The sequence below is a fragment of the Macaca mulatta genome, chromosome 12 (genome assembly GCF_049350105.2).
Source record: "Macaca mulatta isolate MMU2019108-1 chromosome 12, T2T-MMU8v2.0, whole genome shotgun sequence".
NCBI lineage: Eukaryota > Metazoa > Chordata > Mammalia > Primates > Cercopithecidae > Macaca > Macaca mulatta.
In genome coordinates, this window is record NC_133417.1 from 124,457,000 (window position 1) to 124,476,734 (window position 19,735).

Genomic DNA, 19,735 nt, shown 5'->3' on the forward strand with positions numbered 1-19,735 from the left:
CATACGGGTAGAGGCCCACTGCAGTACCCCACCCCACAAAGCCACAGTGATCCTCACACAGGCCACATTTTTATTTCCCCAAAAGGTGTTTTTCTGAAAGGTCCCTTTCCCTTACTATAGCTAGCACCGCACCCCAAGACCAGGATGAAATAAGCTAGGGAAGGGGCGTACATCTTATTCCCTTCTGGGTTAGTCTTTGAGAGGGAAGTGGCCAAACTTTTGTCATCGTTCCATGGTCTGAGGCATAGTGTCTTCAGAGGTTTCTTCCTGTCCCTGCTGCTGCAGCTGCCACATGTCAGCATACACCCCACCTCGGGACAACAGAGCCTCATGCCTGGGGTGAGGAGGAAAGTGAGTCCCAACCATCAGTTTTACCCCAAGGGTCCTTGCCGCCAGCCCGCAGAGAGGATGGGATGGGCAAGGGAGGTCCCCTCCAGAAGCCTCTGGGACTTCACGCCCCCTTTCCTGGAGCTCTCAATTCAGAAGACCTGTCCTTTTGATCTATGTCTCTTACCGTCCCCTCTCCACGATGCAGCCATCCTTGATGACGAGGATCTGGTCAGCATTGACCACAGTTGAGAGCCTGAGAAGTCAAAGATCAGTTGCCTACTACCCCACCCAAAGCGGCCACACTGCCAGCCGCCCCAGGCCTGTAGTCCTGTACCTGTGTGCCACTACGATGGTAGTGCGGTTGGCACAGACTTTGGCCAAAGAAGCCTGGATGGCCCTCTCATTAGATGTATCCAGCGCTGACGTTGCCTGTAGAGAGGGTCCAGGTAAAACTGTTCCTGCCACTCAAAACCCCAATGGAAGGAGGAGGCAGGCTGCTGGCTGAGGCCTCAAGAATATACAAGAGCCTTGTTTGGGCTTGAGAACTGTAAAGTGTGTTTTGTGAGACGTGGATTCATGATATCTGTTCTAGGTGGGGACAGTGCCCAGCAGGAATGGCTTGAGCATACATAAGGGAGGAAGGAGGGGAGGAGACCCAGGGCGCACCTCATCCAGCAGAATGATGTCCGGAGCCTTGAGGATGGTGCGGGCAATGGCGACGCGCTGCTTTTCCCCACCGCTCAGCTTCAGTCCCCGCTCACCCACCTGTGTCCTGTACCCTGTGGATATTACCCACCACACGTTTCTTACGTGGAAGAAACAAGAAACGGAGGGAACAGGGGTCAGAGATTAACAGGACAACACCAGGAGGGGAGGGGACTCTCTGCAAAGGAATCTTACCTTCAGGGAAAGCCATAATGGCATCATGGATGCCTGCAGCCTGAGCAGCAGCCTCCACCTCATCATTCCCAGCTGTGACACGGCCGTAACGGATATTGTCAGCGATGGTGTCATTAAAGAGAACAGTATCTTGGGGCACAACTCCAATGTGAGACCGGAGAGAGGCCTGGGTCACCTAGGGCCAAAAGACCACACAATCTGCCTTGTGAGATACCCCCAGGGCCTGGGAGGGAGGGTGGGCTGGCCAGAAGCACATGGGATAAGAGGCCCTGTTAAGAATCCCACCATCACTGCCCCAGACCTTAGCCGTGTGGGCAAATCACTCCTCTGTGTTTCCCCATCTTCTCTTCCTGCTTCACCAGATTGCTGCCAATGTTTGGTTTCGTTTTGGGATAGAGTCTCACTCTGTCACCCAGGCTGGATTGCTGTGGCAAAATCTCGGCTCACTGCAGCCTTGACCTCCTGGGCTCACGCAATCCTTCCACCTCAGCTTCCTGAGTAGCTAAGACCACAGGTGCTTGCCACTATGTCAAGCTAATTTTTAATTTTTTGTTGAGATGGGGTTGTCGGGATATGCTGCCCAGCCTGGTCTCAAAATCCTGGACTCAAATGATCCTGCTGCCTTGACCTCCCAAAGTGTTGGGATTACGGGTGTAAGCCACCACACTTGGCTACAGAAGATCTTTGTACCTTTGTTTTTGTGTGTGTGTGTGTGTTTTTTGTTTTGAGACAGGGCGTTGCTCTGTCACCTAGGCTGGAGTGCAGTGGCATGATCACAGCTCACTACAGCCTCCTGGTGGGACTACATGTGTGCGCCAGCATGGCCAGCTAATTTTTGTATTTTTTGTAGAGAGGGTGTTGTGCCATGTTGCCCAGGCTGGTCTTGAACTCCTGGGCTCAAGTGATCCACCTGCCTCGGCCTCCCAAAGTGCTGAGATTACAGGCATGAGCCACCTTTGTAGCTTTTATGGCACCACACAAATCCTTCATAGGACTACTTTACTTGTGTGACTGTAGGTTATATCATGCTAGAATGGCCCTATTTTGTTGCAAGGGTGACATCTACTCTCTCTGGACACCCAGCCCTTATCATTCCTCCACACACAGACCCCTAAACTACAGTCTTCTCCTGAGCAACCTTACCTGTGAAATGTCCTGCCCGTCTATTCGGATGCAGCCAGAGCTGATGTCATAGAAGCGAAACAGCAGGCGCAAAATTGTGCTCTTCCCTGCCCCAGATGGGCCCACCTGTTGCAATGGAAACAGTGGAAAAAATCTCAGGGCCACTGGCTTTTTTTTCTTTTTTTTTGAGATCGAATCTCACTGTCACCCAGGCTGGAGTGCAATGGCACAATCTCAGCTCACTGGAACCTCCGACTCCCAGGTTCAAGTGATTCTCCTGCCTCAGCCTCCCGAGTAGTGGGATTATAGGCGCCCACCACCACGCCCAGCTAATTTTTGCATTTTTAGTAGAGATGGGGTTTCACCATGTTGGTCAGGCTGGTCTCAAGCTCCTGACCTTAGGTGATCTGGCCACTTAAGCCTCCCAAAGTCCTGGGATTACAGGCGTGTGCCACCACACCCGGCTGAGGCCCACTGGCTTTTAAGGTTCCCTCTCCAAGAGGTCACTGATGTCCGTGGAGGCTGCACCATTCAATCCTGTTGCCTGTCGTGACTGGGCTCTCTGACTCCACACCCTGGGTCACGAGCTACCATGGGCACTGAATGAGGGAAGCTTGAGGCATCTGGGCCAAGTGGCTGAGTCTCCTCTCACCAGGGCCAGTGTCTGTCCAGGCATCACAGTGAAAGACACGTCCTGCAGAGTCTCCCGCCTACAAGGAAGGGTGGTTGCTCAGCAGGCGCCTTCCATCACCAGAGCTGCTAGTAGGCCCTGCCCCTCCCCTGCCCAGGCTCTTTTCCAAAAGCAGGGATTCAGAGCAGTGAGAGGCAGGAAGGCAGTGTGCAGAAAAGCACAGAAAAGCAAAGGAAGGCCTCACCCATCGGCGTAGCTGAAGTGCACGTTCTCAAACTCAATTCGGCCCTTCTGAAAGCGAAGGGGCCCTGCTCCAGGAAGGTCCTTCACCTGGAAGGGCACCACCCATGTGTGCTGAGGTTCTCAGCTTTGTATTTCCCAAGCACAAGAAACACCACACAGCTCCTCCTTCCCCAAATCCTACTCCTCTCCCTTCACTCACTTCTGTCTCCTCTTTAAGCAAGTCAAACATGTTCTCCATGTCAATGAAGTTGGTCTGGATCATCCTGCAAAAAGGTGCTGGTTAGGACTTCTCTGAGTAGCCAGGAAATAGTAATGTGCCCTGGACAGGTGAGGGCCAGGGCTCAGATTACCTGTAGTAGGTGCCAAACCAATTGAGGGGCATGTACAGCTGGATGATGTAGGTACCAAAGAGCACATAGTCCCCAACCTGTGGCGATCAAGGAAGCGGACCACGTCACGGGAGGCCTGCAGGCTGCTCTTCTTGTGTCACCCTGCCCACTTCCTAGCCAAGAGCCTGGTGGCCCAGACACAGGCCCCAGGCCCCCTTTTCCTTGTGCCCCACTCTCTCATCCAAGATCCTGCCTCACCTGTAGTTTCTGCTCACTGACAAAGTATGCACAAAGCAGGGAGCCGGCGAGGAGCCCAAGCCCAATCACCAGGTTCTGGGTCTGATTTAGTAAAACCAGTGAAGCGTTGGACTTCCACTCCAAACCCTGAGGGCAGTAACACAGGAAGAGGAATGTCCTATACACGATGGCCATCAGTGAGTCCAAACCTGGGCCCAGGCCCCTTCCACCCCAACACTCGACTATTACTCCTGGCCCTGAAAATTCTACCAGGCCAGGGCATTATTCTCTGGAGGCCTCAAACTAGCATCCTCACCTGATATTTGATGATGGCCTCTCGATAGCGTTCCACTTCATAACTCTCGGCGTTGTAATACTTCACCTGATGAATTCAAACCAAAATTATTTGGTATGGGCACAACACATGGCACTCGGGTCATTCCCCCCAACTCTCAGTCATCCTTCCTTATTTCAAACATCACACAAACATCACACCCCCAGCTCTCTGTCAGCCCCAGTGGTCCTAGCCACACTCCTCCACATCTCCACACCTTACACCACTGCCACTGGGGCCTCTGTTACCGTCTCAAAGTTTAGCAGAGAGTCCACTGCTCGTGCCCGGGTAGCATTTTCCTGTGTGTTCATAGCGCGGCGAAACTTGGTTCTCCACTCAGTGACCACAATGGTCAGGGCTGGCGGGTGACAGGATGGGGAACAGAATAGGACATCATCCCCAAAAGCAGAGACCAAATGTCAATGTCCACTACCTGCCATGTACACACTAAACCTATGCTCAAGCCCAGAGACCCAGATTCCACAGGGAGGCATCTCTGCAACCTGCACAAAGCCTCATGTGTAGAAAACGCTTTTGGTAAACAAATGAAAGCAAGCTGCATCTTGTTACACAAATGAGGCTTCCTTGACCTGTGTCCACAGTGCAGACTTAACGTGACAAGAATGTCCTTCCCCAGCCCCCTCAGCTAGATTGAGCTAAGGTTTGATTTGATAGAAGAGACCCGCCCATCACATGAGGAGCACCAGGAGCCCATTCAAGTCCACCAATCCAACACCTCCCATAGGTGGGTCACTTGAGTGGGGACAGAGCTCATGGCCAAGGGAGTCTCTGGATAGTTCACGGAGATGGTGTCACCCAGCAGCACTCACTGAGGTAAAGACTCATGCACAGGAACACAATGAGGCCAAACCAGGCGTTGAAGAACATGCTGAAGTAGATGATGCCAATGACGATGTCGGCCAGCGTGGGGATGACATTGAACACCAGGTAGCTAGGAGGGCAGGTCAAGTGAATAAGAAAGGTTTGGGGGCTTAAACCCAGCAACCCTGCCTCTAGACATTTCAGGGTAGTGTTTTATTTTCAAGCAACAGACTGGAACCAGTCTTAGTTGATTCTATCCTCAAGAGGTGGGTGGCTAAATCAACCATGCCCAAACTACAGAATTCTCTGTATCAATTACAATGAATGAAGGAGACCTTCAGGCATGAAAGAAAAACATATCTCCATAATGTTCTGGTAATAAGCAACTCTGAGAATGATGGCTATGTCACAATACCATTTGTTTTAGCAAAAACCTCCACGATACCATATTAGTTATGTGAGTCTGCATATATAGTATGTATGTAAAAATGCAAAAAAGCAGAACCCAGCCGGGCACGATGGCTCACAGCTGTAGTCCCAGCACTTTGGAAGGCCAGGTGGGCAGATCACGAGGCCAGGAGTTCGAGGCCAGCCTGGCCAACATGGTGAAACCCCGTCTCTACTAAAAATACAACAATTAGCCAGGCACGTTGGTGCACATCCGTAATTCCAGCTATTCAGGAGGCTGAGGCAGGAGAATTGCTTGAACTTGGGAGGCAGACATTGCAGTGAGCAGAGATTACACCACTGTACTCCAGCTTGGGTGACAGAGCGTGACTCTGTCTCAAAAAAAGAGCAGAACCCAACATACTAAACAGTGGGAAGCTCTGAAGAAGTGAGGGCAGCTCGAAAGAGATTTGCCCTCTGCCTGCATTACCTGAGTTATTAGGAGGGCATGTATACAATAATCCTATGATTTAAAAAACACTAAGGTGGGAGGGGCAGCTCCTCAGGCAAGGTCTGTTCTCTTCCTCCTACAGGCCCCTCTCCCTGCTTCTCTGGCTCCACCCTCCCACATGCCCTTTCCACTGGGGTGGCACCTGAGCAGCCCTGTGACACTGGATGTGCCCCGATCCGCGATCCGCAGCACCTCCCCTGTGCGGCGCCCCAGGTGCCAGCGCAGTGAGAGCTCGTGCAGGTGGGAGAAGATGCGCAGCTCCACCCGCCGAGATGTGAACTGCTGCACCCGGATCCACAAGAAGGTGCGCAGGTTGCTCACGAAGCCTGTAGGGAGCCAGGGGAGGCCTCAGTAGGGCCTGGGAGCTGAGGGATGTCAGCCCAGCACCAGGAAGTGAAAGGTCTGAGAGCACATGGGGGCTGGGGAGGAATGCTGACGGAGGTGGATGGTGAGGGAATGCCTGTGGGAAGGGACTGTACCTAGCAGGGTGAGGGCGGAGTCTCTCATACCTGTACTGCCAGTGCCACCCCCCTGGAGGAACTTGAGGAAGACGTAGCTGGTAACAGTCCAGGCCAGAGAGCTCCAAGGTGCCTTCTCAGTCAGCAAGTTCACTGTGGAGAAAATGGGTCAGAGCCCACTTATGGCACCCAGGACTCTCTTCAGGCAAAATGGCCCCAGGTACCAGCCACAGCCTCTTTCTGACCACCCAGCTCTGTCCCACCTCCCTAGGTAAGGACCACCCCAGCCACCAAACTGATGAAGGACCAGCACACTGAGCTGGTGCTCCTCCTGCTCACCAATGTTCCTATAGAATATAGGCACCAACACGTTGAGTGCCCTTTCCAAACCCATGAGCCCCAGGCAGATGAGCACCACCAGCTGCAGAGCTGGACTCCCTCGAGGCCACAGGTAGCCACTCAGGAGGCGGAGCTTCCTGCCAAAATCTCGCCAGGTAGACTGTTGGGCTGTTGACTGAACCTAGGATGGTGAAACACATAGGAGGGGAGCTCAGAAATCAAGCAAGTGCACTAGCCAGAAACCCATTAGGGAAAAACATATTGGGTTATAGCTCCCAGGTATCTCAGACCCACAAGTGATCCTTGATGGGGTCAGAAAAACTAAGTTGCAAACTGATATTTGGAAAAGAAGCATTTCATTTTGCAGGGAAGGAATGATGACAGGGAATAAAATGAAGAGACTCTAGGATTCAGAAACTGAGGTGAGGCCTGGTGCAGTGGCTCATGCCTGTAATCCCAGCACTTTGGGAGGACGAGGCAGGTGGATCACCTGAGGTCAGGAGTTCAAGACCAGCCTGGCCAACACGATGAAACCCCATCTCTACTAAAAATACAAAAATTAGCTGGGTGTGGTGGTACACACCCGAAATCCCAGCTACTTGGGAGGCTGAGGCACGAGAATTGTTTGAACCCAGGAGGCAGAGGGTGCAGTGAGCCGAGATTGCGCCACTACACTCCAGTCTGGGCGACAGAGCAAGATTCTGTCTTAAAAACAAAAAGAGAGCCGGGCGCGGTGGCTCAAGCCTGTAATCCCAGCACTTTGGGAGGCTGAGACGGGCGGATCACAAGGTCAGGAGATCGAGACCATCCTGGCTAACACGGTGAAACCCCGTCTCTACTAAAAAATACAAAAAAAAGCTAGCCGGGCGAGGTGGCGGGCGCCTGTAGTCCCAGCTACTCGGGAGGCTGAGGCAGGAGAATGGCGTGAACCCGGGAGGCGGAGCTTGCAGTGAGCTGAGATCCGGCCACTGCACTCCAGCCTGGGCGACAGAGCGAGACTCCGTCTCAAAAAAAAAAAAAAAAAAAAAAAAACAAAAAGAGGCTGGGTGCGGTGGCTCACGCCTATAATCCCAGCACTTTGGGAAGCTGAGGCAGGCGGAACACGAGGTTAAGAGATCAAGACCATCCTGGCCAACGCTGTGAAACCCTGTCTCTACTAAAAATACAAAAATTAGCTGGGCATGGCAGCATGCGCCTGTAGTCCCAGCTACTCAGGAGGCTGAGGCAGGAGAATCGCTTGAACCTGGGAGGCAGAGGTTGCAGTGAGCCGAGATTACGCCACTGCACTCCAGCCTGGTGACAGAGCAAGACCCTGTCTCCAAAAAAAAAAGAAACTGAGGTGTACCTGGCTCCTTTCCACATCTTGGTCCTCTTCATGAACCTGCAATGTATAGGACTGGGGACGAAGTCCAGGGGCCCAGAGACCCAGGACAAACAGCCCTCCAGAGACCACATACCGCAGCACCCACAGGCTAAACTGAACCTAGAAGGAAATATAAGTGGAGAGAGTATCATTGAGAATAAAATTTCATTGTATTACTACTTATAATAGGGCCAGGGACTGGTGTCAGGAACACATGCAGCACTTACAGGCTTAAAAAAAAAAAAAAAAAAGCAAAACCACAGTGACTCAGCAAAGGCACACCCCACCAGCTGGCTATCAGCTCCCCGCAGGACTCAGCCCCTCCCTTCTCCCTTTGCTTAGAGGCATCCTAAAGCCTGGAAGCAGTGTGACTGGACAGGCAGTGCTTTCTCCCAGGCCCGGCCTGCAGAGGCTTCCCCCTCCCTACAGAGTCCCTCACCTGCTGGCCCAAGTCCGCCCTTGCCCACCACCACTGTGGGCTGTTCCAAGACACCAGTGCCAAGTTCTCGGCTGCAAACGCCACAGTCCAGAGAAGCAGGAGACCCGGGCTGTGCCTGAACTTGATCCAAATGCCCATTGCCAGACGCTGCCGTGCCTGGCTCCGCTCCACGACGAGCAGCCACAGGCCACAGGCGCCGGCCAGACTCTCCAGCACGGAGGCCAGCAGTAGGTAGCTTGGCAGTGGGGTCCCCCGGGCAGTGCCCACCCGGCCAGCCAGGCCGGCCAGGGGCAGCGCCACCTGAAATGTGGCCAGAAGCAGCTGCAGCACGTAGGGAGAGACGCGAGGGCCGGCCCCCCAAGACAGCGAATCAGTACCAGCGGGCCGCTCCCGGGGTCTGCAGGGAAGAGCCAGCACCAAGGCCAGAGCCCCCAGCGCCATCCGCGTCGAGGGCACCAGCGTGAAGAAGAAGCAGGGGCTCAGGCCATCCTGCATCCAGGCCGGACCCACGGGCCCTTCGGCCTCGCAGTAGTTGCCCACAGTCACCATGGCAATGCGTGGACGCCGGCCAGGGCTAAGGGCACTGCGGGACCAAAGGACGGGACTGATCACTCGGAGAGGGGCGAGGACATCCGGGTGCTCGGCTCACGTAGCCGCTGGGCGCTAAGCTGCGGGGGTCCCGGGAAGGGACGCACGTGGACCAGGCCTCACTGCCCACTCCCCTCGCGCACGCGCCGCCGCCACGCACTCACGCAGGGCACGTACGCCGTCTGAGCCCAGCCCCGCTCGCTCTGGGCCTGGGACCCTTCCGCCGACTGCAGGCCCACGGGAATGCTCGGTTTTGGACTCGCACCGAGCTCCACAGCTGTAGCCCCGCCCACATGACCGCCTCCAGCCCCTACCAGGGTTCCCATTGGCCAAATGTCTCCGAAGGGGGGCGGGGGAAATGGTGCACGCGAGGAATGCAAAATAGAGGGGCAGAGCCGGCTTGTTTACGTGCTCAGAGAGGGAAATCTGACCACCACGTTCGGCTGGAAACCTCCACGGAATCGTGGCTTGGGGCTGGAAACAGACCTCCACAGAACCGGGGGTCGGAAGCTGCCCTTCCGCCAGCCGCCTAGCTCAGCGTATCTGAGCAACGGCCTAAACATAACTTTCTTCTAGACCCCGGCCAAGTCCATCCCATTTCTCTTGTTCCCAGGATTCTAACCGCGCGAGACAAGAAGAAGTCTGGTCAAACTCCCTTTTTATTAAGGGTTATCAAGCTGTACACGGTCCGTACCCTGCTCCGCTCCGAGTTCGGGCAGCGCAATTCACCACTCTCCCAAAGCCGGACCACAGCTGGGTGAGGGGTGGGACAGAGTAGGAGCAGTCCCAGCATGCAGTGCAGCAGCCCAAAGCCTCGGGCGAGGCATCGCCCTTCATCCCCCTCCAGGGGACAGCGAGATGCGGGCCAGAGCTCTCTTGCTGGGACGTACACAGCTGAGGTCACCCTCCAGCCCGGTATGTCCCATGTGCAGGTGATGGGGGGTACGATAAGCAGCAATGAGGGCCCAGGAAGACCTTAGTCTCCTGGGGGCCCATCCTAAAAGTTGGAAAGGGCAGCAAAGTATTTCCATCCTGCTCCTACAATTTAGAAACCTTCTTTCTTAGTGTCAAAAGATAGCGTTGAGGGGAGCTGGAAGCTAGGGCCTTCACCCCAACGCAAAGCAAAAGCCGAACGGAATGGGAGCAAGCAAACAGAACAGGAGCAAGCAGCACACACAGGCCAGTGATGTGCAGGAAGCGGAGAGAGGTGAGCCGGTTGCAGCACTGGGCGAGAACTGCGGGTGAGGTAAGGGCCACAGCCTGACCTGCTCATCTATTGAGGGGGCTAGGGAAGGTTGCAAGGGTTGAGGGTCCAGGCCCAACCTCCCCACTCCACAGTTGGCACAGGTTCTCCCTGCTTGGCAGCTTCTGTGGTGGGCAGCCCTCTGGAGACTTGCAGGGGTAGGTGTAAAGGTGGCAGTACTGGGGCTGGGCTGGGGACCGGTTTCTAGCACCACACTCTGAGCCAAGGGGGTCCTGGGGATGAGGCTAGAGTCCTGTGTGCCCTCGGTTCCTAGGCCCCAAATTCCTCTCCTGGGGCTGTGGCAAGCGCCCAGTGTTGGCACCTCCATTGGCCAGGCACAGACACACAAACACCACACACGTGGGGCCAGGCAACACTCAGAGGAGCCCTCCCGTGGCGGAAAGACGGCATGGGATGGCAGGGCAGCGGTGGCCTCCATCCTGGGCCATAGGAACCCTGCTCAGCTTTGTCTATACCTGTGGAGAGAAAGGGTTGGTAACAGAGATAGTCTTCAGCTACTGGCTGATACCTGCTAGCCCCATAGAAACCTAGAGATAAAGGGACAGGAAAGGTTGATTCCTGGGGAGGTAAGGAAAGGAAAAACCAAGCCCTGCAGAGCAGCTGAGAAAAGAAGGGGTAGTGTATTTTGGAGGGGAGGGTACAGAATCTCTGCGTGGGGGTGGGGCATACCTTCCTTCCCCTGAAAGGCTGTTACCTCACCCTGTAAGTTACTACTTCTGGCACTTGTTCCTAGGCCCTGGGGCCCTTACCTTGTGCACCTGAGGGGGTAGCTCATCCTCCGAGCCCTCTTCGGGCACGGGCTCAGGGTGCCTTGATGCCGACTGCCCATCTTCCGCCCACCCTCCAAGAGGCAACCGAGAGAAATGAGAGGGAGCCCGGGGCACTGTGCCAGGATCTGGAGACAAGTAAGAGTAAGTATACTCACAGAAGGAACACAAGAATGAGGAACAGGCTGGGGGCTGCTTGGGGGGGTGAGTCTTTGGGCCTGGTCCCTCAGACCACTTTCCTCCCCATGAGAGGCCCTGGAAGAACTACTCTTCCCTGCAGCCTGTTTCCTTCTATACCCCCCAACTAGATACCTGTGATGCCACCGTAGCGCCTCTGGAAGCCCCCGTGCAGGGCGGTGGTCTCGGGAGCTCCAGGCCGGGGTGCTGCACAGGGATAGCTGGCAGAGCGAGGGATAGACTGGGGGGCCCGGGCGCCCTCGCCCCCTTCATCAGGGGCACTTTCTCCACTCTCATCACTCTCCCGGCGGTGCCATACATGCCGCTCAGGTTCGGCCTGGGCCTGCTGCTTGTGGAGCTGGAGAAATGGGGGGCTCATTAGTGGGGGACAGAAGGATGTCCATCTGAAACAGCTGCCCTCCAACCTGCTATCAGTCAGTTCCTGCTTTATCCCTTCCCTGAGAATCCTTGCCTCAGAGCACCTATTATGTTAATAGTGTGTAATATACCTCTCATCTTTGCAGGTTACATTCACAGCAGATCCCCCGAAGAAGCTTGTGTTGTAATGGCCCTCATTTTACCTATTCATTTGATTCAAGAACAAACCGACTGATGGTCTAAGGGCCAGGCACTCTTTTAGGTGTGCAGAGACAGCAGTGAACAAAACAGACAGAAATGCCAGCCCTTGTGAGGCTTATATACTGGTAGAGGGGATATAGAATAAGTAAATAAATAAGGAAAAAGCACGGTATGTCACATGGTGCTAAATGCTATGGAGAAAACTAAGACAGGAAGACTCAGAAGGGTGGGCAAGGAAGCCTACTGAGAGTGATCAGAGAAAGTCTCAGGGAAACGGCAGCTGCAGAGACCTGCGAAGAAGAAGGAGGAGGCCATCTGGATATCCCAGGGAAGTGGATTCTAGGCAGGGGAAACTGCAAGCGTGTGAAGGCCCTGGATGAGAGCACGCTTAGCTAAAAAGGATATTAAGAAAGTAGATACGGGATTGGGGGTGGCAGAGCAGGTAAATGGCAGAGAAGGGTTTGGAACCCCAGTCTTACTTCTCCGCATCTAAACCCTCCACTCTGTTTTTCAGCTGCGTACTCACCTGGTGCATATAGAGGGCATGCAGGCTCATCTCTGTGGACGCGTATTCCGACAGCATCAGGCTCTGCAGCTGTCCTTCCCACACGCTGCTCCCGGAGCTGGCTGTCCTGGCATCCACCCTGTCTCTCCCAGTACAGACAGACAGCAGCTGTGAACTTTTCCAAGACCCACACAAGCTGCTGAGGGCTGCCATGCCCTCCCATCTTGGCCCCCATTTACTCACCCAGAGCCTGTCATGGTGCTGTGCGCCCGGCCTGTGGGCGCCTGCACGGGTTGCAGCGGGGAGAAGGAGCGCAGGGCAGAGGCCACTTCAGCCCTGTGCCTGGAGCCCTGCAGGTCTCTGGGCAGTGGAGGGCCCCGGCAGGATGAGCCAGCTACTACATTTGCAATAAGGCTCAGGGGCTATGAAAGAAAGGGGTAGGTAGAATTCTTAAGGAACGAAAAAGGCCTCCGGGGTCCCGTAGTATTCTGTATCTCAGGCCCCAGTGGTGCATACTGAAGAGACAGAAGGAAGCCTTCCACCCCATGCCCGGTCCTCAACTCCCAGCTCCTGAAGTCCACTCTGCCCATCATCTCCCAGTCCCCAGGAACACACCTCAGACTCAGATTGTAAGGACTGGATAGACGTAAAGAGGGCATTTTCAGGGAGCAGACCCCCTTGGGCGAGGCTAGCAGCTGCTCCATCCCGCTGAACCTGCTCCTTGAGGAAGCCTAGGAAGGCTGTGCTCTCACGCGGTGGCTGCCAGCCAGGGTTGGTGATGGCAAAGTGCATGAGTGACAACTCTGTCTTTCCATCCTCGGCTTGCTGGTACACTGAGGCCTCTGTCTGCCCAGCAGACAGCCACTGCACAAGGAAGAGCAGAGTAAGCAGGACTGTTCTCTGCCAGGAGCCTTCCTGCACCTTTCCTGTTAGTGGAGAGGCCTTACCCTTGGAGGATGGAAACCACAGTGCATTGTCAATCTTTCCCAGGGGCCCTGGTGCCCCCCACCCCAGGCGGGGCCGCATGCTGAGCAGTTACTTGTGTTGTGCCTTTCTTAAGGGAGCTTGGCCAAGGGTGCAAATTGGCTGAAATCCAGCCCAGGCTCCCAAGCAGTGTGCCCCTGGTATAGGATTGCCTTTGTGTAACTCAGAAGAGGTGTCTTTTTGCGGTTTTCCCAAAGACACTGTATGTTCCAGCATTATCCCTGGCCACCTGGCTCCCCCCTCTCCCAGTACCTGGGGATGACCATGCTGGCGAACATCCATCTGAGCAAAGGAGCAGGTATCTCCCACACCAACGACCTCCACGGTGAAGTTTCGGAAGAAGTCTATAATCTCCAGGGCCCGTGGGCGCAGGCAGAAGATGAGGATGAGGGGTGTGACAATGGGGCTCAGCAACTCTTCCAAAATGAACACCTAAAAGGGCGGGACCAAGGTCACAAGCGAGCAGGAGAGAGCCCAGCCCTCACCACCAAGCTACCAGCCAGTCTCTAGCAGGCCCTAACTCCAACTCCACTCACTGCCTTGTACTGGAAGAGCTGGGCAAACTCGTCCCGGGTCTGTGAGCGGTGGGCATTACCCTGCCAGTGGTCAGGCATGTAGTGGATGTGAGCGAGGATCACGCGGAGCAGCTGCTCAGGGCAGAACACCATGTGCTGGTCCGGGATAAAGGACCTAGTGGGATCAGGGTCATGGTGAGATGTAAGCGTTTCCCAGGAATGCTAGATGGCTTGCTCCCCCCCGCGGCCCTGGCCCACCTGCACACGGTCACGGTGACCCCCAGGAGTGTGACGGTGGTCAGGACGTGTTCCACAGCCAACACATCTTCGTCATAAATGGTGAGGGCAATAAGCACAGCCAGGATGGAGCCAGCGAAGAAGGCTCCATTCTTGGCCAGCAGTGTCAAAAGAGGTGACAAGAAGCAATTCATATACTTGGAGGCGGGCTTGTAGCCACGGTTGAGGCGGGACTGCAGCTCGTGCTCCAGCTCGTTGAAGTGGCGGAGGTAGCAGCGGCCATAGAGTGACCAGCAGCGTGCTCCCAGGGCCCCCGGCTCCCGCTTCAGCACCTCAGCATAGCTGAAGAAGGCATAGAGGATTTGCCATATGAGGATGAGGGGGCACAGCAGGAAGTTAGCGATGCCAATCCACAGGATGCGGTTGCTGAGGCGCTGGGCCAGCTCTAGCCGTTGCCCCCCACGTTTGTACTCGGCCTTGAGGCTCCATTCATTGAGAAACAGAGAGCCAGGTCCCCAGAAGAGGATCAGCTCAAAATTGTACTTGAGGCCACGGGTGAAGAAGACGGCCTCCCCGAGGCCAGGCAGGCGGAAGCGCAGAGGCAGGAGGGATTTGTTAACCAGTGCCACCATGTAGTTCTGGAAACGGAGGATGCGGTGGTAGATGTCCAGTTCTGTCAGCTCACGTTTGTGGATGCAGATCTGGTGCTCCTTCTGAGTCTGCACGATCCGGGCCTGCACTTCCTGCCACGTGCAATACGGAAGGGCAGACTGCAGGGTGAGGTGGGGAAGAGACAAAGTATGGAAGGTGGAGTTGTTGCCTCGACCCCTTTGCCCTGTATTAGAAGTGAGGTTCAGGGGTTGTGAGCTTAAGAGACACTTCCTGACCTGCCAATGACAGATAAGGACAACTGATGCCCAGGTATACACCCATACCTCCCAATACATCTTAGACTATGGGCTAAGTGCCCAACTTCCCAGTCTTACCATAGGGATGCGCAGAGCATGCAGGTAGAAGGAGTGGATCTCCCAGTAGCAGCAAATGTTATAGATGAACTTGATAAGCCGGTGGATCCAGAAGACACCAGCAATGAACAGGATGGTGATAAGGGAGCCATTTTCCTGAATCCTGGTGGGAAAAAAGAAGGGGAGGAGAGGTGGCCCTTGAGGAAGGAGTCTTGGCAGAGACGCTGCTATCCTGAAGTATTTTTGCAAGACTGAGCTTGAGTCAGTTCTGGAGTATGAGTTGCTGCCTCAGACTCCACTCTATTACCCACCTGCTAGCAGAACTCAAGGCTATGGTGTCCTCTTGACTTGCAGCCCTTACCTGGCACTACAGACCTGAGCAGGCAAAAAGGCGTCTGGCAGAGTGACCTTGACAGGTTCAGTAGGGTGAAGACTGTGGTTCACCATCTTGTTGGCAAATAGGATGTCATAGTCCACGCAGCTGACCAGGAAGGTAGTGAAGGCAACCACAAAGAGGAACTGCCTGGAGAGTTGGAAAGAAGGAGTGCAGTCTGAGAGCCAGAGAGGACCCAGTGAAACCCAGTGGAAAGAGAAGAGTATGGAGGTAGCAGAACAAGACTGGGAACTGGAAGGGCCTGGAGAACTCCCAGTGGGCCCTCTCTGCTCCTCAGCCCCACAGAACTGTCTCAGGCCCACTCTTTGCTCTTAGCCTCAGCTGCCACAGCTGCAGCCTGCTTTCCTCACCTCATGGTAACCTCAGCCACCACTTCTGGACTCTTGAAGGTTTCATCCTGTGGGTCTCTGATCTCCAGTCCCTGATTGCCTTTTGAGGTTGTAGTTAAAAGCCCTTGGGGGAGTTTTCTGATTGAAGGAGGGCTTCTTAGCCCCTTCCCCTTTGGCAATGCTATATGGCTTCTCTCTCCCAGGAGGCTCTCTGCCTAGAAGCAGGCCATGGTACAGCCAAGGCAGAACAGAGGCTTTTCTCTGTGGCTGGCATCTCTGAGACCTCCTGACTGAACAATGTAATTTCCACTGGAGCGTTGAGATGATCAAGGTCAAGACCTGAGTTCTTTTTTCTTTTCCTTTTTTTTTTTTTTTTTTTTTGAGAGAGAATCTCACTCCGTCACCTGGGCTGGAGTGCAGTGGCACAATCTCAGCTCACCGCAACCTCCACCTCCCAGGTTCAAGTGATTCTTGTGCCTCAGCCTCCCAAGTAGCTGGGACTACAGGCGTGCGCTACCACACGCCTGGCTAATTTTTGTATTTTTAGGGCCTCCCAAAGTGCTGGGATTATAGGTGTGAGCTGCCGCGCCCAACCAAGGCCTGGGTTCTCTTCATGGAAGAGATAAGCCTTGGAAAGCTTTTCTTGTGAGAAAGCTTGGCCGGGCATGGTGGCTCATGCCTGTAATCCCTGCACTTTGGGAGGCCGAGGTAGGTGAATAACCTAACCTGAGGTCAGGAGTTCGAGACCAGCCTGGCCAACTTGGTGAACTCCCATCTCTACTAAAAATACAAAAACAATTAGCCAGGCATGGTGGCACATACCTGTTGTCCCAGCTACTAAGGAGGCTGAGGCAGGAGAATCACTTGAACCTGGGAGGCAGAGACTGCACCGAGCCAAGATCGCACCACTGCACTCCTGCCTGGGCGACAGAGTGAGACTCACTCCATCTCAAAAAAAAAGAAAGGTGAAGCTGTAAGTTTTGGTGCCACACCCAGTCCCTGAACTACAGAGGTTTACAAAGTTTTAGCCTAGGACTGAGTTGTACTGGCAGGTTGGGCCAGGTGTGAGTGCAAGGAGAGGAAAGACTAAGACGTATTCTTTCACCACATCATCTGTCCCTTCTTATACTTACATGAGCTCAAAGATCTCCCCGATGAGCATACATGTGAAGCCATTCTTCTGGTGCAGATTATAAACGTATAATTGTTAAGAAAAAGTGGTCAGAAAAGATAGCAGGTAAGAGCACAGACTTTGGTATCAACACACTCAAGCTTAAGTCCTGGCTCTGTGACTTTCTAGCTGTGTGACTTTACCAAGTTACTTAACCTCTCAACTTTTGTCTGTCCACAGTGGCACATTAGGAATGAATAACACTTATCTCATAGGAGTATTAGGTCTGAGATAATGCATGTAAAGTATTTAACACAGAGCTGACACAGAATGAGTCAAAAGATGTTACTTTTTACGATTATTAACATCCCATCAAAAATGAGGCTCGGCTGGGTGTGGTGGCTCACGCCTGTAATCCTAACACTTTGGGAGGCCGAGGGGAGTGGATCACTTGAGGTCAGGAGGTTCAAGACCAGCCTTGCCAACAATGGTGAAACCCTGTCTCTATGAAAAATACAAAAAATAGCCAGGCATCGTGGTAGGTGCCTGTAATCCCAGCTACGTGGGAGAGTGAGTGATGCAGGAGAATCGCTTGAACCCGGCAGGTGGAGGTTGCAGTGACCTGAGATTGCCCCTGGACTCTAGCAGCAACAGAGACTCCATCTCAAGAAAAAAAAAAAAAATGGAGGCTTACCCTTAGAAAGGCTCCACAAATTAACACCACAAAGTAGACACGGGCACACGGATCTTGGTAAATGTGGGCTATCATTACTTAACGATGATTTCACCAGCCTCTTTCAGCCTCAGGATAAGCTCCATTCCCCATTCCAGGTATTAGAGTCAAACCTACCCCCACCTTCCACCAGAGACCCAGCTTAGAGAGACACTAACGGTCCCAGAGCTCCAACTCAGAAACACAAAGGATATTCGAGAGAAGAAGAGGTCAAGGTTTTCAATATGGTGCCACGGTGCTGTGGGATAGGAACAGAGATGTCAGAGCTCTGGGAGAACACATGCCCCTTGCTCCCTCCATGGTCTTCCATCAGCTCTCCCTATGGCTGTCATGTCCAAGAACTCACACTTGCTCCCCTCAGCGACGTGCACCAACAGGTCCTCCTCCCCTGGGGGTGAATCACTGTAGGAGGCCTCTAGGCGCTGGTATTCAGTGTCAAACTGCGCCATCACCACCACCCCCTGTCCACCTTGACCACCTGCCAATGAGGAAGAAGAGACCCTGATTCAGTTCTAGCTGCTGCCCACGAGCTGCCCTGCCTAGTGCAAAAAGGAGTAAGAAAGTACCCTTGGGCTTTGTCTCCACTACCAGCCTGCTTGGCTCAGAGGCAGAGAAGTAGTAACACAAGGAAGGCAGTAAGCTCAGGGCTGGGGGGGCCTTAACTGGCCAGTCTGGGCGTCTACTGCTACCTTCCTGGCCCAAAGCCAGAATCTGCCCCTTTGTTGGGGGCTGTTTCATCTTCTATTTAATGGACAGAAAAGTCCCTCCCCCACCCATCCTGGAAACCCTGGTCTCCCAAGAGACTAGCAGGTTGGAAGCACTTTGCAAACAAATGTTTGAGAAAAGCACATGGCCCTACCAGCTCCATGGACAGTATGTGCTCCACTCCAGCCCTCGATGCTCTGCAGCTGCTGGAGGAGAAGATGTCAGGCCCCAGAGAGTGGGGAGTGGGGATATAAAGGAACCCAACCCTCCCACCCATCCACACCCCATGAAGAGGAGGCCAAGCATGGGGCAGGAAGGCTGCAGTGAGGAAGAAGCACCCTTCCAGCCCAGGACTACGAGCACTTCCTCTGGCTGCGCTAAACAGGGCCACTCTTCCAACTCCAGAGTCTCAAGAAATAACTTAGGGACCCCATGGAGAATGAATGGGTACAGACCTGAGGCCAGGGGCCCCTCTGGACTATTTCTTCATTGCCCCACCTTAGCCTCAGAAATGACATACTTCTCAAGGTCCACAAAACCCCAAGAGAGTCTTTCCTGAAGAGGACCTTTCTGGTCACCCTTTTCTTACTTCCCTAGCACCAAAGATCCAGCCGGTGAGCAAACCTGCTGGATGGGAAACCTTGACTGGGTCAGTGTAGACCCCAGATCCTAGGTGAATTTGTGGGTTCCCTAGGTCCTGGGAGCCAGGCATGGTCGTGGTACTCACCTGTCCGTGCAGCCCCTGGGGGCCGTGGATCTTGGCCCAGCCTGGCCCCGGTGGGATTCCCTGGGCTAGTGAGAGTCCTGGCCCTCAGGGAAGTCACCACTCACAGGGTCCGTGTGGACCAGGGCCCGTGGAGCCCCGGCCGGCTGGGCCTGGGCTCAGGGGTTCCTGCGGATGTTGCAGGGATCGAGTCAGCCCTACAGCTGATAGCCCGGGTGGGCTGGCTTGCCTCCCCACATCCAGCCGCGGCGACCGTGGACCGGAGTCCACCTCGCCCCAGGGTCGCCCGGCCCCAGGCCAAGGGCTGGCAGCTCCCAACAGCGGACAACCTCGCGCGCGGCCCCGGCGCCCGCGCGCGCCCTCGTCTGCGCGCGCCCGCAATCAAAACATTCCGGCTGCACGCCCCCGCCCCGCCGGCGGCGCCCCTTCCCCCGTTACCTGCCGCGAGCTCACTTAGGGCTCCGCAGGCACCCCTGAGCAAGGCCAGACACGGGCCCTGGGATTCCAATAACCGTCTCACGTCTCACCTCAGAAACAGCGACCCGTGTGATTCCAGAGGCTCCGCCGGCTCGGCTCGGCCCGGCCCGATCCGGAGCGCTAGGCCCGGTGTCTGCCACTCACTGTCACCCGCAGCCAGGCTGGCCAATAAGCACGGGGGGTGGAGACACAACTGCCAATTCTTGGCTTCAGGGATGAGACTAAAGGCTCGAGGC

At 54.7% G+C, this 19,735-nt stretch overlaps 2 protein-coding genes, 1 long non-coding RNA gene and 1 other non-coding gene across 18 annotated transcripts; 1 reads left to right on the plus strand and 3 right to left on the minus strand.

The window, feature by feature from the left end:
* Positions 1-50: 50 nt before the first annotated feature.
* Positions 51-9,278, minus strand: ABCB6 (ATP binding cassette subfamily B member 6 (LAN blood group)). Its single transcript, XM_002799053.4, has 19 exons — positions 8,446-9,278; positions 7,989-8,126; positions 6,644-6,824; positions 6,356-6,457; positions 5,989-6,172; positions 4,957-5,078; positions 4,375-4,484; positions 4,109-4,174; positions 3,814-3,939; positions 3,577-3,653; positions 3,426-3,489; positions 3,228-3,313; positions 3,005-3,062; positions 2,374-2,478; positions 1,231-1,405; positions 997-1,109; positions 665-759; positions 515-583; positions 51-334 (listed from the first exon to the last, which is right to left on the minus strand). The coding sequence occupies exons 1-19, from the start codon at positions 8,992-8,994 to the stop codon at positions 223-225; spliced, it is 2,532 nt and encodes an 843-aa protein (XP_002799099.3). The 5' UTR covers positions 8,995-9,278; the 3' UTR covers positions 51-222.
* On the plus strand, positions 8,732-10,299 carry LOC144333496 (uncharacterized). The gene is made up of 2 exons (XR_013402180.1): positions 8,732-9,948; positions 10,099-10,299. It is a non-coding gene; the product is annotated as an uncharacterized LOC144333496 (long non-coding RNA).
* Positions 9,675-19,641, minus strand: ATG9A (autophagy related 9A). Of its 15 annotated transcripts, none has more exons than XM_077956380.1 (18): positions 19,550-19,641; positions 19,026-19,190; positions 18,453-18,501; positions 17,940-18,071; positions 17,788-17,831; positions 16,883-16,947; positions 16,572-16,697; positions 15,388-15,549; positions 15,048-15,189; positions 14,083-14,831; positions 13,846-13,999; positions 13,562-13,741; positions 12,941-13,189; positions 12,569-12,747; positions 12,347-12,464; positions 11,377-11,599; positions 11,047-11,192; positions 9,675-10,752 (listed from the first exon to the last, which is right to left on the minus strand). In XM_077956380.1, the coding sequence occupies exons 8-18, from the start codon at positions 15,471-15,473 to the stop codon at positions 10,747-10,749; spliced, it is 2,232 nt and encodes a 743-aa protein (XP_077812506.1). In that variant the 5' UTR covers positions 15,474-15,549; positions 16,572-16,697; positions 16,883-16,947; positions 17,788-17,831; positions 17,940-18,071; positions 18,453-18,501; positions 19,026-19,190; positions 19,550-19,641; the 3' UTR covers positions 9,675-10,746.
* Positions 14,000-14,082, minus strand: MIR1240 (microRNA mir-1240). The gene has a single exon (NR_032309.1). It is a non-coding gene; the product is annotated as a microRNA mir-1240 (primary transcript).
* Positions 19,642-19,735: the final 94 nt, after the last annotated feature.